This window comes from Xenopus laevis, chromosome 6L (assembly GCF_017654675.1).
Source record: "Xenopus laevis strain J_2021 chromosome 6L, Xenopus_laevis_v10.1, whole genome shotgun sequence".
Classification (NCBI taxonomy): domain Eukaryota; kingdom Metazoa; phylum Chordata; class Amphibia; order Anura; family Pipidae; genus Xenopus; species Xenopus laevis.
The window spans coordinates 133078062-133093878 of record NC_054381.1 but is presented as its reverse complement, the minus strand read 5'-3'; the positions used below and the strand labels follow the sequence as shown (position 1 = coordinate 133093878).

The following is a 15817-nucleotide window of genomic DNA, read 5'->3' as shown; positions in this document are numbered from 1 at the left end:
AGGTTGGCATTAGGTTTAACTTCTGGTGGAGCTTGACTGGGGTGGGGGGACCCTGAGGTGGCAGCCCCTGTGGGCCCTTGGATTCCCCAGTCCAACAATGGAACTGAATATACTCATTTTCTGCCCCAGTGGAGCTTACAATCTAATGTCCCTGTCACATACACTACACACGCACTACTGTCGGTTTTATCAAGAGACAGTTAAAGCGATACTGGCACATTCCTATAAAAATCATAGGAACGTGTCAGTATAAAGTATGTGCTGCACCAGGAATATTTTCCCTCAAAGCCGCCCCCCAGCCCCGCGCACCTGCACTGACCTGACCCTCCGACACTGTTGGATGACCTTCAGTGCAGTTTCAGTGACGCTGGGCTAGAGCAAAGTGATCCTTCCATAGGCTAATTATGAATCAAAACAGGACTTCAGCCTATGTAAGTATTGCTCCGCCCCCAGCCCAGCGTCACGGAAGCGACACAGAAGATCCGTTACTAGTGTGAGCGGTCGGCTGCGCAAAGGTGCGCAGGGCTGGGGGGCGGCTTTGAGGCAAAATATTCCGGGTGTAGCACATACTTCATATTGACAAGTTCCTATGACTTTTATAGTTACGTGTCTCTGTCGCTTTAACCTGCCTCTATGTTTTTGGAGTGCAGGAGAAAACCAAAGTACCTGGAGGAAAGTCACTAAATTACTGGTAGAGCATACAAACTCCTTGCAGGTCTGCTGGCTGGAGTTGAACCTAGGACCCCAGTGCTGCAATGCACTCTGTGCAAAATAAAAGCTTAAATATGGGGCCAAATAGGATACTGGCCGCTTGCCTGGCCCTATCTAAAGTAGTAAATAGATGTCTGCAGAGGGAGCCCAGAATCCAGCTGCCTGAGGATGATGTGGGGATTGTCAGAATAATGATGGGAAGTCACAGTTGACAATGATCACTGTTATAGGCTGCACTGTGTTTATCACTGCCATCATGTTAAGTTGGCCCAGTGAGAGCTTAGAGCCCCTAATGATAAGTGACAGCTCAGCATTCCCCCTCTGACAAGTGAATGGCACTAGATAATGTTCCCACTAGTGATGTGGGGGTTGACTAAACCTGGACCTGACCCGACCCTAACCCAGCCCAGCAGCGCCTGCACCCGCCTTTAACCCGGTGTGTGCCTTCATTTATATACCAGCGCCCGACCCAACGTCATGGAAGGGAGTGTGGCACGTCTGGCACGCGTGTATAAAAGAGTGCTCACAGAGGCTGAAGAGGTGCAGTTGAAGGTTACAGGCGGGGTGGACGTAGACTAAAGTGGACATGTGCAAGTCGACCCGAAACTGCCCAACCAGCCCCGCGAGCTGGCCCGCACATCCCTAGTTCCCACCAAGGTTTGTCTTTGTACACTAATACAAGGCACATACAGTATAATATTGAAGGCACACATATGTTAGTACATGCTTGGACCCACACACACTGCTTGCCTGGCTTCTGTAACATTGCAGACAAAAGCAGAACCTGCAGCCTATTTATGAAGATTGATAATGCAAAATCTCTTGTCTAGGTTTCAGCTGAAGCACCTTTACATGTGTAATTGATTTCTAATGCTACTGGTTACAATCAGCAGCCAGATTGTCCCTTTACAGCTGCGGAACACTAAATTATATTTCACATTTTAACCCTTAGGGCTATGGCTCGCAGGGAGTTGTCTCTGCCAGTGTATTTCAGCTGGTGGAGAAGTTCCCGGACTGCCCCTGCTGCATTCTTCTGACTTAATTGGGAATCAACTTGTATCACATCCCTTCACATTATACATAAAAGCAAAATGTACATCTATTCCATAAGGCTTAAAGGGAGTCTTTAAGCTTCTTAGTGCCAGTCTGGAGACCTGTAAAAACATAGACAGAAAGATATACGAACCTACTGAAAGTATGTTTGCACAGATATTTCTGTTAGAATTACTGCTAGCATGAAAACCACCTACACAGCATTAGCCAGGGTGGCTGTAACTGCACACCTGTTCTGGCCTCCCTCATGTGTTGAAAGGATGGAATGTCCTATATCTAGCTAATGACTTCTCCGTGGCTCATACAGGTCCCATTAATTGCAATATGTGCTCAGTGAAGAATACAGCAATAGCCCTAGAAATCCTAAAATATTATGTTTGGAACTGTACTTGTACAGTTTTCACCAAAGGGAAAGCTTCTTTCTTAGAGATTAACTCTTTTTCATATGAACGTCCAACTGTTTAAAGGAGGCATATCATATCAATGACAAGCATTTGCCATTGCATTATATAGGCCACTATGAACAATAAGCAAGTGCATTTATATGTTGGCTTTTGTGCTGCTCAATCAAAGTGTTCTCAAAATTTTTTCAAGGCAGCCATTCCACTCGCTACTTTTCCAGGCTGTTCACAAGAGCTGGAGGCATTTAGCACTGTAGGATGCCAACCAATCTCCATCTTGTTGGTGGGCAACAAACAGCCTAACACACCTGGAATCCGTTAGGAGATGCTCATTTGTAACAGGAACCAGAGAGTGTCCAATATACGTGACATATCTCACTAAGTATGTTTGATGACTTGTGCTGTTTAGATGCCACGTAACAGACATAACTTCACCTTAGTGCAAATGACGTACCCTCATCAGTGCAAATCTACTGACATTTCATTATAAATAAAGATGCATAGTGCTTGTGTACTGGAACCTTTTTCTATGTTGTTTTTGTTGGGAGAGAGTTGCTTGTCTGGCCTCCGTGGGATAAAAACTGCAATTTTGGTGGCGAATGGGGATGTTGGTTTTATATACACTACCTAAAAAGAACTTCACAACCTCACTCAATTGCTCCACGGAACCTGTCCCGTTTTGGTACCCCACATCTGAAAGACTACAGCAGGGATGAGCCATACACGAGACCTAGGGGCAAATTCCCTAAGTGGCGAAAATGTGCCAGCGACGGCTTCGCACCCATCGCCACACTTCGCCAGGCGTAAATTCGCTAGGACAACGGCAATTCACTAAAGAGCGAAGTTGCGTCCAGGGCGCAGAATGCTGGTGAACTTTCGGTAGCGTTACTTCGACAATCAAAGCGAAGATTCACTAGCGTTGCCTAATTTGCATAGGGCGGGAAATGATAAAGTTACATGGACGTATATGTTGTAGCAAATACATTACACAAGTCCAGGTAACCTTAATAAATAAAATAGAGTTGATATAATGGCCTACACATGAGCCCACTGTATAGTTTATGTGCCATATGTTAGAAAATGGAGGGGGGGGCCCGGTTACCCAAAAAAAATTACGGACCTTTGCAGGCACACTGAAAAAAGGAAAAGACACCAGTTTTTTTTGGAACTTTTGCACTAAAAATTGAGGAAGTCCTATGCACTCCATTGCACTTTGCCTGGTCTGAGCTGGCGAAGGCAAGTATGGCGAATGAGGTAACGTTCATTAAAATCACATCTTAGTGAATTTGCGTACTTACGTCTGTTCACCTGAGTGAAAATTCGCCTGCGCCGTTAGTCACTTCGCCCTTTAGGGAATCTGCCCCAAAGTCTTAATATCAGACTGGCTGGCTTCTCAGTGATGATCAGACCCAGAGGCTGCTTTAAATGTCTCCATGGGTCCCCAGTTAAGTTGGGCACGCAAAACAATGTCAGGACAAAACATGCCTGTGCACACTTCTTAGTGAATTCTAGTTGAGTATCACTATTGCCTACCAGGATATCACTGCACTTTGGGACAAACATGGATGATTTCCTTGGACATTATAATGTAAATCACAATTTCCACTAAGTGTCAGTAAGGGACTGTTGGACACAAACAGAACAATTGGCATTTCTATGCTGAATAGCATATCCCTGGATATATTCATGTGTGCTATATAAGTATGTGATGTGTGCCTGCATCTGCGCTAGTGCTGAGTTTGCATACCAATTGCCTGTTTGTGTGTGTGTGCCACCTGCATGTTCAATAGTGTTTGTGAGTCTGTGACTACTTACTCTACTTGTTCTCTCTCTGCCCTTTTTTAGTTTTAGGAAAGTGAAGAACACGTCTCATTCTGATATGTATGGAAAAGGACAGTATTTTGCAGAGTGCATGACACATGGCAACTCTTCGAAGCAGGATTGAAGGAAGTTGAAGATCATGGTGGTTTAAAAACATCACTTTTTATAAAAAGTGCCTTGCAATATTTGTAAAAGTGAAATTTTAGATATCTTTAAAGTGGTGGTTCACCTTTAAGTTAACTTTTAGTATCTTATAATTCTAAGTTACTTTTCAATTCGCCTTCATTTTTTTTTTTTTATATAGTTTTTCAGTTATTTGCCACCTTCTGGCTCTTTCTAGCTTTCAAATGGGGGTAACTGAACCCATCCAAAAAAACAATACTCTGTAAGGCTACACGTTTGTTATTGCTACTTTTTATACTGATCTTTCTATTCAGGCCCTCTCCTATTCATATTCCTGTTCCTTATTCAAATCAATTCCTGGCTGCTAGGTTATTTGGGCCCTAGAAACCAGATTGCTGAAAATGCAAACTGGAGAGCCGCTGAACAAAAACCTAACTCAAAACACCACAAATAGTAAAAAATTAAAACCAATTGCAAATTGTCTCGGGAAAAAATTCTTAACATCATACAAAAATTTAATCATAGTGCGAAAAAACCCTTTTAGTTATACTTTTTTTTAACAATTATTTTTATTAGGTTTTGCTCTTTTTTGCTCTGATTATAAACCAGTCCAGACACTGGCATTTTATCACTACTAGAGTCATTAAATGACAGACCTCACTGTCTCATTTATATACAGGAAAAAAAATGCTTCCTTACAGTGGATGTATCCAGGCTGAGAAAAGTTGAGATTGAGCACAGTCTATCCCAAAAGATTGCTTGGGATATCCCAGAGTTAGATTTTCTAAACCACATTGTTGTGTGTTAATGCGAATGAAGGCTAATGATAAATGGGATACTTATCCTAACAGTTCAACATATTTGAAATAATTGAATCAAATTAACCCCAGCTTAAATCTATCTGGGATATCCCAAGGAATCGTTTTGTATAGACCATTCTTCATCTGTAGTTGCCATTTCGGTGGAGTTTGCTAAAGGTCACTGTTTTGTTCCACACATGGCAGCCCGGCAAGTCTTGTTTCTAGGACATATAGTATATCATTTCTGCACTGGGACATTCGAGTCCTGCGAGTAGGACATTCCTTCATCCTTGTAACTATGGGCAGCAGCTGCCACTTGCCATAACACTGTGCACAGAGTGTGTCACACTGTTGCCTTGCATTGCAGGTAGAACACTCTCCAATGGACTCAACTCTTTATCTGTAATTTTGGTCGACGGTCCCGTTTGCTAGCGAATTGGCGCCTGTTAGTGAATTTGCGCCCTTTGGTGAATCTGCCCCTTTGTGTTCTGTGTATCTCTTATTGCGCTCACCTGGTTCCTCTGATCCAGGGGTGCCCAAAAGGTTGATCGGGATCTACCAATAGACCTTTAGCTGATGAGCAGTAGATCTCAAGACACTGTCAACAAAAAGCTCGTCTAAATCTGCCTCCTGTTTCATTCAGATTTTTATTATGTTAAGGTTACATAATAAACAGTTGTTTGTTAAATATAGCAATATACATTTTCTTATGAATCAATATTTAAAGTGATACTGACACTAAAAAACTACTCTTCAAAATATAAACGTACATTAAAAGTTGCCTATAGGTTATGTTGATTGTTTTCAGCTGATAGGGCTGCTTTTGTAAGTAATTGTTATTTGAAGTTTCTAAACCTGGCTGTCTCTTCTCAACCTGTCAGTTATGGCTTCTAATGCCAATGGACTGCTGCTGCACAATATGGCAGTACTCTCATAGAGGAAACATGGGAATCAGATGGGTAATATAAAAGCTTAATTTCTGGTGTCAGTATCTCTTTAAGTAATATTTCCCATGGAACAGAATGCTGACAATATTTTATGGATGTAGATCATAACGGGACATTATTACTAAAAGTAGGACTCACGTTAGTAAAGTATGGGCACTCCTGCTCTGATCATTTGTATGAAAGAGACAATGAGTACTTAGCAAATACTACTTCTATCTCATGCTGATTGGCTTCCAGCTGTTCTGCCACCTGCAGCTCCTGGCACTTTCCCAGCTGAGGGCAGCGTCAGGCTGGTGTAGTTAAAAGTGGTAAATGTTTATAATTCAAATCACATCTACAGTCTGAATTCTTTGCTAGTTACTAGATCTGCTTCCCGAGGATTGAATTCACTGGGAAATTTCATTTCTATGTCTGGACGGAAAGTCTACTTGATGGGACTGCTGGGCAACCTGTGAGTGTGGAATGTAAAGATCTGGTACAATTCACTCATTTGAAATAGTGCAATGGGGTGCTTAGATCAAGTCATTTATTACACATGCTGCAATTCCAAGTGCTCCCCTGCCTATGTCATATCCCAGGCAAATGTTTAGTTCAGACCAAATGCATGTTGGCTAATGTAGTTTCATTTTTAAATTGGGGACAAGTGCTCAGGTTAAAGAAAGGCTAGAGTAACCTGCATGCACACACCACTATCTAATGTATCTAGGGAGGCACCAACTCTAGGATTCGGCCTTTTTCAGCAGGATTTGGATTCAGCGGAATCCTTCTGCCTGGCTGAACCAAATTTGCATATGCAAATTAGGGGCAGGGAGGGAAATCAAAACACAAAACAAGGGAGAAAAAAATGTTTTCCCCTTCCCACCCCTAATTTGCATATGCAAGTTTGGATTAGGCAGAATCTTTCGTGGAGGATTTGGCCAAATCCAAAATAGTGGATTTGGCACATCCCTAAATGTATCAATGTCCCCTTGGGCCCTAGTGGAAAATATGGTTGAGCACCAGCTCCCTAACACCGGTATTTCACTGAGAGAGAGGCGGGTGCCTGGTAATTGGATCCCAACTGTTCAGAAAAAAATGCTGACCTAAGAATATACAGTATATATATGGTCTTTCCTATTAATAACATTGGCTTCAAGTAACATTTTTACCTGTCATGTGGCAATCCTACTGGCAATGCTTGGCAGATGGGGTGAGATTAACAAGAATATAAATCGTATGTTTCGTTTCAGAACCCCTCTCACTATATAAACCTGTATCTTTAATTTCTTGCATGTAGCATTGTGAATAAGCCCCTTGTAAGGATTTCCCTTGGTCCATTTATATGTGTGACGCTAAGCCTGGGTGCAACTGGAACTCCCCACATCAGCAGCAGGGGTACAGGGGGATCACTGTAATCTATAGATGAATGCAGGGATCATGCCAAGATCTAGCTGAGCACAATATACAAGCTATGCATTTAGCTTTCCTGCCCAAGAGGTTCTGCAGCAGCTGCAAGAAATATCCAAATCTGCGGCAGAACTACAAGTGCCGAGCAAACAGGCTGCACATGGGAATGGTACACTGTACAATGTCACACAAATAAAAACATACGAGTCGGAATTGAGTGGATATAAATTGCCGCAGCTTTTATTATCATATCACAAATAGTCAGAACAATTCTTTCATTATTATAACTAGATAAGCCAATCCCTAGCTGGCCTAGAATTAGATTTCATTCAATGCTGCCTACCAAAAATGTGGTTAAAGTGATGCAGAATGTATTTATATTCCTGCCTTACACTCCAGGCCCGGTACACATTAACACATCAATACTTAATATCCTCCAGCTGCGACAATATATAAATATATAGTGAATAAAGTACCCCCTCTTGTAAAATATAAGGATATTATTAGTTACCGAGGAGTTTCATGACCATATAAAAACACGAGGCCGAAGGCCGAGTGTTTTTATACAGGTCATGGAACTCCGAGGTAACTTCTAATATCCTCATATTTTACAACTGGGGGTACTTTATTTATTATAATACACAAAATTTAGTGAGTCATGTGACAGAAATGACATCACTACTCACCGTTTATAACTGATGACATCACTACTCGCCGTTTATAAGGATATAATTTACAGGATATTCATGGCTTTTGTGTATTATATATATATATATATTCTTTTTTCCCTCATAATCATAAACAAACATTTCATTGCTCAACATTTACTAAAAGCAGAACATAAATGTTGGGCGGGTTACAAATGTTGACATCGTGCTGAAGTGACCTCCAAGGCAGCTCTACACGGAATGAACAGGTAAGCCTGCAACCGCCCTGCTTTTATACCCGCAGGAAGCCCCACACGTGATCAAGGTAACCGCCAATCAGCCCACACTGAAACGAACTCTAAACCGTCAAAACCGGTAACCGTTACTGGACATTAACCCTGTGTGCGCCAGCAACCCTCCCATGGGCTGATTATTAAACTTTAAACAACGTTGAGGGTAACATTCCCGTTCCTACACACGGTCGCCATTAGCAGCAGCACAAGAGTACAAGCCGGCCTTCTGCAAGCACCGCACAAACTAAAAGCCCACATTTATTTCTCTCCTCCGTATCCCAGACTGGAGCCAGCCCCCAGCCAAGTGCCAGTCTCCCCTGAACTCCCCGGGGAAGCCTCAGTAGCCAGGACACAGAGCCCAGACTCCTTCCTCCGCCCCTCCTGACCCGGCCTTGGGTTACATGACAAACTCATACAGAGAAGCCACAGGCCACCCCGACCAATCACAATCCGGATCACACAACGCCGGCCGCAGGCTGTCACCGCCCGAGCCAGCGACTTTCCCACGGCCCCGCGCGTGTGCTAACAGGCGGCACTGCAGACTCCGGCTTGGCCCGGCGCCCAGCCAATCAGCGCAGCGCCTTAGGAGAAAACGGGCGGGGCCATACCCTCATGCACCCACGTCAATCACTTCTGAACCGCTTTAGAAACTGGGAAAGCGAGAGCAGATTCAGAGGCGCCGCTGTCGTGTGTGACGTCACGGAATGGGAGGAGTCTGGCTGGCTACAAGGAGGCGATTGTGTTCCAGGAGCAGGCGCCAGGCGAACCGTGGGAAAGGGATGGTTTAGCTTTTAACCAGAGGCAGCGGCAGAGTTTGGAGCACAGTGTCAGCAGCCAGTCACGGACACACATCAGGAACACTCACTGACACACGGCACAGCCATGAAGCGGGGACACGACTACAGCTCCTCGGACAGCGAGTTGGACGAGAACATCGAGGTGGAGAAGGAGAGCGCGGATGAGAATGGGTAATGCCCGCCATGCCACTACTTTGCCTGGAACTACCAGTCCCTTCGGGGCATTGCTAAAGGCTCTCCAGCCGCAGGCTCTAAGTGGCCATTTTTAGATATTTGTAGTTCAGCAAGAGCCGGGGAGTTGTGATCCCTGTCAGTGTTCATTAGACAAAGATGTGGGGCCCTGGGGCAGTGTGCCAGTCCTGCGCTTAGCTTGGACTAGTTCCACACTGAGTCTCTAACAGCAGCTTTTTATGTATTTATTGCAGGAATCTGAGTTCCACCGCTGGATCCATTTCCCCATCCACTTCTTCCCAAATCCTGGCCAGGAAGAGACGCAGAGGGGTAAGTGTGTTACTTGGCATTAGCATGCCCAACCTGTATCCCCAACCTGTATCCCCAGCATCTCCAGCCTGTATCCCCAACCTGTATCCCCAGTATCTCCAACCTGTATCCCCAGCATCTCCAGCCTGTATCCCCAACCTGTATCCCCAGCACACCCAACCTGTATCCCCAGTATCTCCAACCTGTATCCCCAGCATGCCCAACCTGTATCCCCAGCACACCCAACCTGTATCCCTGCTGCAGTACTAGGGGATACTGAAGCTTTAGTTCTGGCAGGATACAGGTTCGGAACTGATTGAGCTGCAGGAATGTGTTTGCCTTGCTTGTCTCTAACCCGTGAACCCCTCCTTTCCTCATTAGATTATTGAGAAGCGCCGCAGGGACAGGATTAATAACAGTCTAACCGAACTGAGGAGACTGGTGCCCAGCGCCTTTGAGAAACAGGTAATTCAAGCCTTCTGCCTTTTATTCTATAGAATGGCCTAGCAATTAATGCCTGGCATAGTGTTACATTTCCAACCAGAAGGGCTCACTCAGCGACACTTTAACCTGATGAATATTCAATATTTCAGGAGCCATGCTCTTCGTCTATATATCCGCCTGACTGATCTCTATACCATATAATCTAAAATTCATTTTTTGCAGGGATCAGCTAAGCTGGAGAAAGCAGAGATTTTGCAGATGACAGTGGATCACCTTAAGATGCTTCACACTGCAGGAGGCAAAGGTGAGAGGGGTCAGTTTATTCCACAGGCTTGTGTGTGTGTATATATACATATATATATATTGAGATATAGAAAGGTACAGGAATTCAGCCTTTTGCATGGGGGTGCTACTCACTGTGCCCTATGCTAGAGGATTTAGTACAAATACAGCAAGGATATTAAAGGCAAAGTTGAAATTGGATTACATTTTTCTAATTATGTGCTTGCCCCATTGGTGACCCCGGGAGCCAAAAAAAAAAAAAATGCAGACTATGAGGCTACATTTTTATTCTTTCTTTTCTTTGTATTTGTTCTGCTAATTATCTTCCATTCTCACATTTACAAACAAGTGCCCGGTTGCTATGGCAAGTAACCCTTAACAACTGAATAGTTAATATTTCAAACCAAATAGCAGAAAAGAAATAATGAAATGCTTAAAACCCCACCAAAATAGAAAAAAAATGTGAAAATCCGTTATATACAGTGAAGTGTCTCTTTGAAATGGGCTGGCAAACTGTTTAGACTGTTGACTTTATTGGATTTAGCTTGGCTATCTCAGGGCATTGTGCAGCTCTTCAGCTGTCACTGAACTACATGCATTTGGGATGCTGAGAGTTGTAGTTCAGGCATAGCTGGAGATCCAGAGAGAACATGTGGATTAAAGACCTCGCTATCTCCAGACCCTAAATCCCCAGTTAACATGTTTTAAGCATGACTGTACAATTACTCAGAAGGCTTGATGTGCATATTTAACTCTATATAGAGTATGTGTCTAGAGAGATGACTATTCACAGCATGTAAATTAAGATGCAGCATTCTCCAGTCTTTATCCCTCCAGCATTTGCTGCCCTTTATCCCAGCTGACATTTTTAGGGGCATACTGGGGGGACTATTGCTTTGGAGTTTTACCTAATGAAATCATAATAATTGGCATTTTGTTCGTTCTAGGCTACTTTGATGCTCATGCACTTGCCATGGACTACCGCAGCTTAGGATTCAGGGAATGTCTGGCAGAAGTAGCCCGGTATCTGAGCATAATAGAAGGAATGGACACGGCAGACCCACTGCGAGTGCGGCTTGTGTCTCACCTCAATAACTATGCCTCTCAGAGAGAAGCCGCCAACACAGCCCATAGCAGCATCGGACACATTCCCTGGGGCGGAACCTTTGCTCACCATCCCCATCTTTCTCACCCGCTGCTCCTGGCACAGACTGCCCATACAAACAGCACATCCTCCTCCACAGAAGCTCATCACCACAATAGACTTCCTGGGTCCCCACATGCTGAATCCTCCTCCCTGAGAGTTCCCCCTAATGGGAATATTGCATCAGTGCTTCCAGTGGTTGCCTCTTCAAAACTATCTCCTCCGCTGCTCTCCTCCATGGCTTCTCTCTCCGCATTCCCCTTCTCTTTTGGATCTTTCCATCTATTGTCACCCAACTCTCTCAGCCCTACGACACCCACTCCATCAGGCAAGCCCTACAGGCCTTGGGGCACAGAAATCGGAGCCTTCTAAGTGAGAACTGATAAGCTTTTTTTCGTGAAAGGAAAAAGCAGGATTGGGTGAGGGGGGGTTGTAACGTCCAGCTGTGCTGGCCTTTTATTAATGACTTTTACATTGTATTTGCCAACCAGTGTGATCCAATGGTACCATTGCAAATTATTATTTGTCTTTTTTTTTTTTTTTTAAACATAACATTTTTTTAGTAGTCTCCAAAAAAAAAAAAATCTGGTACATTAGCAGTGTAACACAGAACTGTTAAATAGATCTGCTCTAAATGTTTAACTTGCTTTGTAAAGTAATAATTCTACTTCCTCTTCAACATTTAACTGATATTCTAGTTTTTTTTCCTATCTCAGATCGGTTACGTTTCCCAACAATGACATTTATTTAAAAACCGTACTCTAAAATATCCTTCTGGTTTGCTAATATTTTGAGCATTGAGATGTTCTTAAAGCTATAGCTTACTTATATTAAACTGTTTTTTTTTTTTTGTTTTATATTTCCAAGCGTTGACAAATCAGATTTATCCGCTCTATACAAGAATCAATAGCAATGCCTTCAGTAAACCTGTGAATGGAAGGGGGAGTGCCGAATAGTGGGCTACAAACATCCAGAGGGTTAAACATGACACTGAGTGCACATAGAGTGGTACAGTAGAAGCCTATAGCACATGTATTTTGCACATGAACCTGGACTATACAACATTTCAACAGATTTTTTATTGTCTAATGTATTTTATTACCTGGTGCACTAGAACTTTATTTAACAAGTAGACTAATTTAAATCAGAATCCACTACATGCCTGTATATAATACACTTTGTGCTTGGATGGGACATCAACCGAAAAGATGGACTCTGCTGTACTGAGTTTAATCACTGTTAATCTGGTCAGTTTTTGACTAAATAAAAAGAGTCAAGTGTGTTATTTTAAACAAAAATGTATTGTTTTTCATTTTTCTGGGCCAACCATTCAAAACTAACCTTGATCTTAGAAAAAAAGCACATATCTGGAGCTAATGTTCACTGTGTTGCATTCATATACTGGTTAAAAAGCGGCTTTACAAATCGCTGTGGTCAGTGTCATATGTGGTTTATCTTTGTCAGTGGAAAAGCATCACTATTGCTCAGTGTCTGTTCTGCATTGACATAACTAGCATCCTCCTCCTGTCAGTTCTTACACACACGGCTGGCACTGTATATGTACTGACAGGCAATGTCAGGACCAGCTGGGACTCAAACCTTGTATTTGCAGTTGCTGGACTTGCACTTACCTTGTGAGCTCTTGGGGCTGGTCTTGATCTGTTTTCATATGTTCCTGACTCTGCCTCTTCCCAGTCTGTTTCCTCCCATCTCATTACCCTCATGTGTTTCCCATTTTCATTTATGTCCCCTTTATAAGCCCAGCCCTGACCTTTGCTCGGCACTTGGTCATTGCGTATATCCCTGCAAGACTTGCCGTCCATGTTCCAACTTCCTTGTTCCTGTGTCCTGATCCCTACCTTCATGGATTTCCTGGTATTGACCTTGGCCTGTTCTGACTACGATTTCTGCTTGCCGTTTCTTGCCGCTCCTGACCCATGTTCCTTCCTACTGCTGTGGATTCCCCAGTTCTGACCTTGGCCTTTTTCTGACTACGATTCCTGTTTTCCTCATCACTGCCTGTATTCTTGTTTGCCCCTGTTCTGTAAGTTTAAACGTTGCTTTCCTAATGGCTTCAAGACTCTGTCCTGCCATCTACGGGTATACCCCAGGCTTCCCACCGTACCTATTGCCTCCTGAATACCTCTCTGCAGTGTTAGAGGCAGAGCAGACACAGAGCATTTGTGGCATTTCTACACTGGTGCTTTGGAGAGATTACTCACCATTCGCATGAATCCCTGCCCCCCATGTATCTTACACTGTACCTCCTTAAAACAGCTGCTTTTGAAGGCCAACTCACAAAAAAACAAATTTAGCTGTGGTTGAGGACATTCATGTAGTAGGTGAAGCTGACCCCTTTTTACTTTTGAGTGGGTGGTATTATGGCTCTTGAGGGAGCTTTGCTGCCACTGCTCCAGTAAACACCTATTAGATCTCAGCAGAACGTGAAACTCTGGCCCACATATACTGTCTAATCACACGTTTCTGCACTTGTACTAACTACACTGGCTCTTGCACATGTTTACTACACTTTCACATGTTTTGTTTCCATGCACTTCAATGAACTCTGCCAAATCAGTGAGGTGTAAAGTTTTGGTGTTTACTCTGCTCTTTGCACTTCTATAGTAGTAAGTAGCTTTTACATTTACACTGAAGAGCAACCTCTGCATTATTTCAGACCAAAGGCATGCACTCAAGGTTTTCACACCTGTGTCCACAATTCAATGTAGAGTGCCCCTGGAGCTTTAGAAACAAGAGGTTTAATTTCAGCAATTTTATGGCTAATTTGCTGCACAGGGGAATGTGGCTTACATGAGGTATGGAGACAGGGGGTGAGACACTGCCATGTGGTATGTAATGAATTAATTTATCTATGTTTCTAAAATCATCACCACTAGCTTCGTTACAAGACTACACAGAATGGCTTAAGCAATAAGGCAACTCCAGTTAATAGCTACAAAGCAGTTTTGGTGAGAAGGGCATATCTGCCAGCTTTGCCACCTACTGTGCTTTTCATTTAGTTTCCCATAATATACAGCAAACGCTAGTTCTAAAAACATTTATATATTTTCCTGCAATTCGTTAACCATCACAGTACAAGTATGGGACCTTTTTATCCAGAATGCTCGGGACCTGGGCTTTCCGGATAAGGGGACTTTCAGTAATTTGAATTTACATACTTAAAGTCTACTAAAAAACTGTTTTATGTTAAATAAACCAAATAGGATTGTTTTGACTCCGATAAAGATGAACTATATCTTAACTGGGAAAAAGGAAATCAGCTTTAAAGATTTTGAATTATTTCATTAAAATGAGTTATATGCAGAAGCGTCACTAGAGGGGGCGGGCCCTGGTGCGTGACGCACAGCCGGGCCCCGCCCCCCTCTGAACGGCCGCATTTATCAGCGGTGCGCGGTCTGCGGGGGGGGCCTTAGGGGGTGCGGGCCCTGGCCCGCTCGCACCCCCCTGCTCCCCCGGTAGTTCCACCACTGGTTATATGGGAGATGGCATTCCTGTAGAGCTTTCTGGATAACGGGTTTCCAGAAAATGGATCCCAACCCCTGCAATTTTCCTGCAAATTAATAAAGTCTAAACGACATATTAAAGTTTAGCTGTATAATTTCCTTTCTTTCTATTCTATTCAAATAATCTTCCATTGGATGCAAATGAGCACAGTGAGACTCTTTCTAATTGCACTGAATGGCATCGCTCATGCACATAAATGCTGGATATTACTAGGGGGGGGCAACACGGGGCTGATTAGCTCTTTCACGCCTAGTAGTTTTAGGAATGAATTGAATCCAACAAGGGATAATATCTGCATGATTTACACTGGCTGCAGTCCTAGAGTATTGCATTTTATTTTGGAACTATAGCAAGTCGGCTTCACTAGCTATTATATATATCCACACACAATTAAAGTGACTGACACATTATTAGGGAGTGCTAAAGCAGTCAGCCTTAAGCAATACCTGTGACCTTTCTCATGCCCCATTTGGAAAAAGGTCAGCTTTTTAACATCTTCGTGCCTTCCGACATTCACAAGTAAAGGGGGAGATTTTCTGATTTTTGAATGGCTATTTGCATGTATGTGTGACCTAAATATATTAAGGACAGGCTGAAAAGTGAAATAGGAAGGATCAAAAGGAAATGAAGTAATATAATCTACCGAAAATAACTGAAATCAAGCCCTAAAATCACTATACAATTAGATCCCAGGGTGGTGAATAAAGTAACAGATACAGCGGTCCTATTTCACAAGGATTAACTATCTTTCAGGGCATTTTTTCCCAGTAGAAGCTGTCTCTGTAGTAACCACAGATGCCAGTGGTGCCCCCTGCTGATTGGGACCAGTCAAGGCAGGTTATGTCCTTCATTATCCTACTGTCAATCTGAGTGAGGCCTGTATTGGCATGATGAGAGTGGCAACTACACACAGGATCATGTTCCTGTCACTTGGTTGATGAAAACAAAATAAAAGTGCAGATT

The 15817-nt window shown here is 43.3% G+C and overlaps 1 protein-coding gene across 1 annotated transcript; it reads left to right on the top strand.

The window, feature by feature from the left end:
• Positions 1–8791: 8791 nt before the first annotated feature.
• Positions 8792–12621, top strand: hey1.L (hes related family bHLH transcription factor with YRPW motif 1 L homeolog). Its single transcript, XM_018268091.2, has 5 exons — positions 8792–9150; positions 9405–9480; positions 9841–9924; positions 10126–10207; positions 11133–12621. Exons 1-5 carry the CDS (start codon positions 9065–9067, stop codon positions 11699–11701), a joined length of 897 nt encoding a protein of 298 aa, XP_018123580.1. The 5' UTR covers positions 8792–9064; the 3' UTR covers positions 11702–12621.
• The last annotated feature ends 3196 nt before the right edge of the window (positions 12622–15817 follow it).

Bases quoted from the DNA above. Each gene is read 5' to 3' on its own strand.
- hey1.L (XM_018268091.2), top strand. From the start codon at position 9,065: ATGAAGCGGGGACACGACTACAGCTCCTCGGACAGCGAGTTGGACGAG. The intron at 9,151-9,404 runs GTAATGCCCGCC...TATTTATTGCAG, and splicing joins GAGAGCGCGGATGAGAATGG to GAATCTGAGTTCCACCGCTG. The intron at 9,481-9,840 runs GTAAGTGTGTTA...TTTCCTCATTAG, and splicing joins CCAGGAAGAGACGCAGAGGG to ATTATTGAGAAGCGCCGCAG.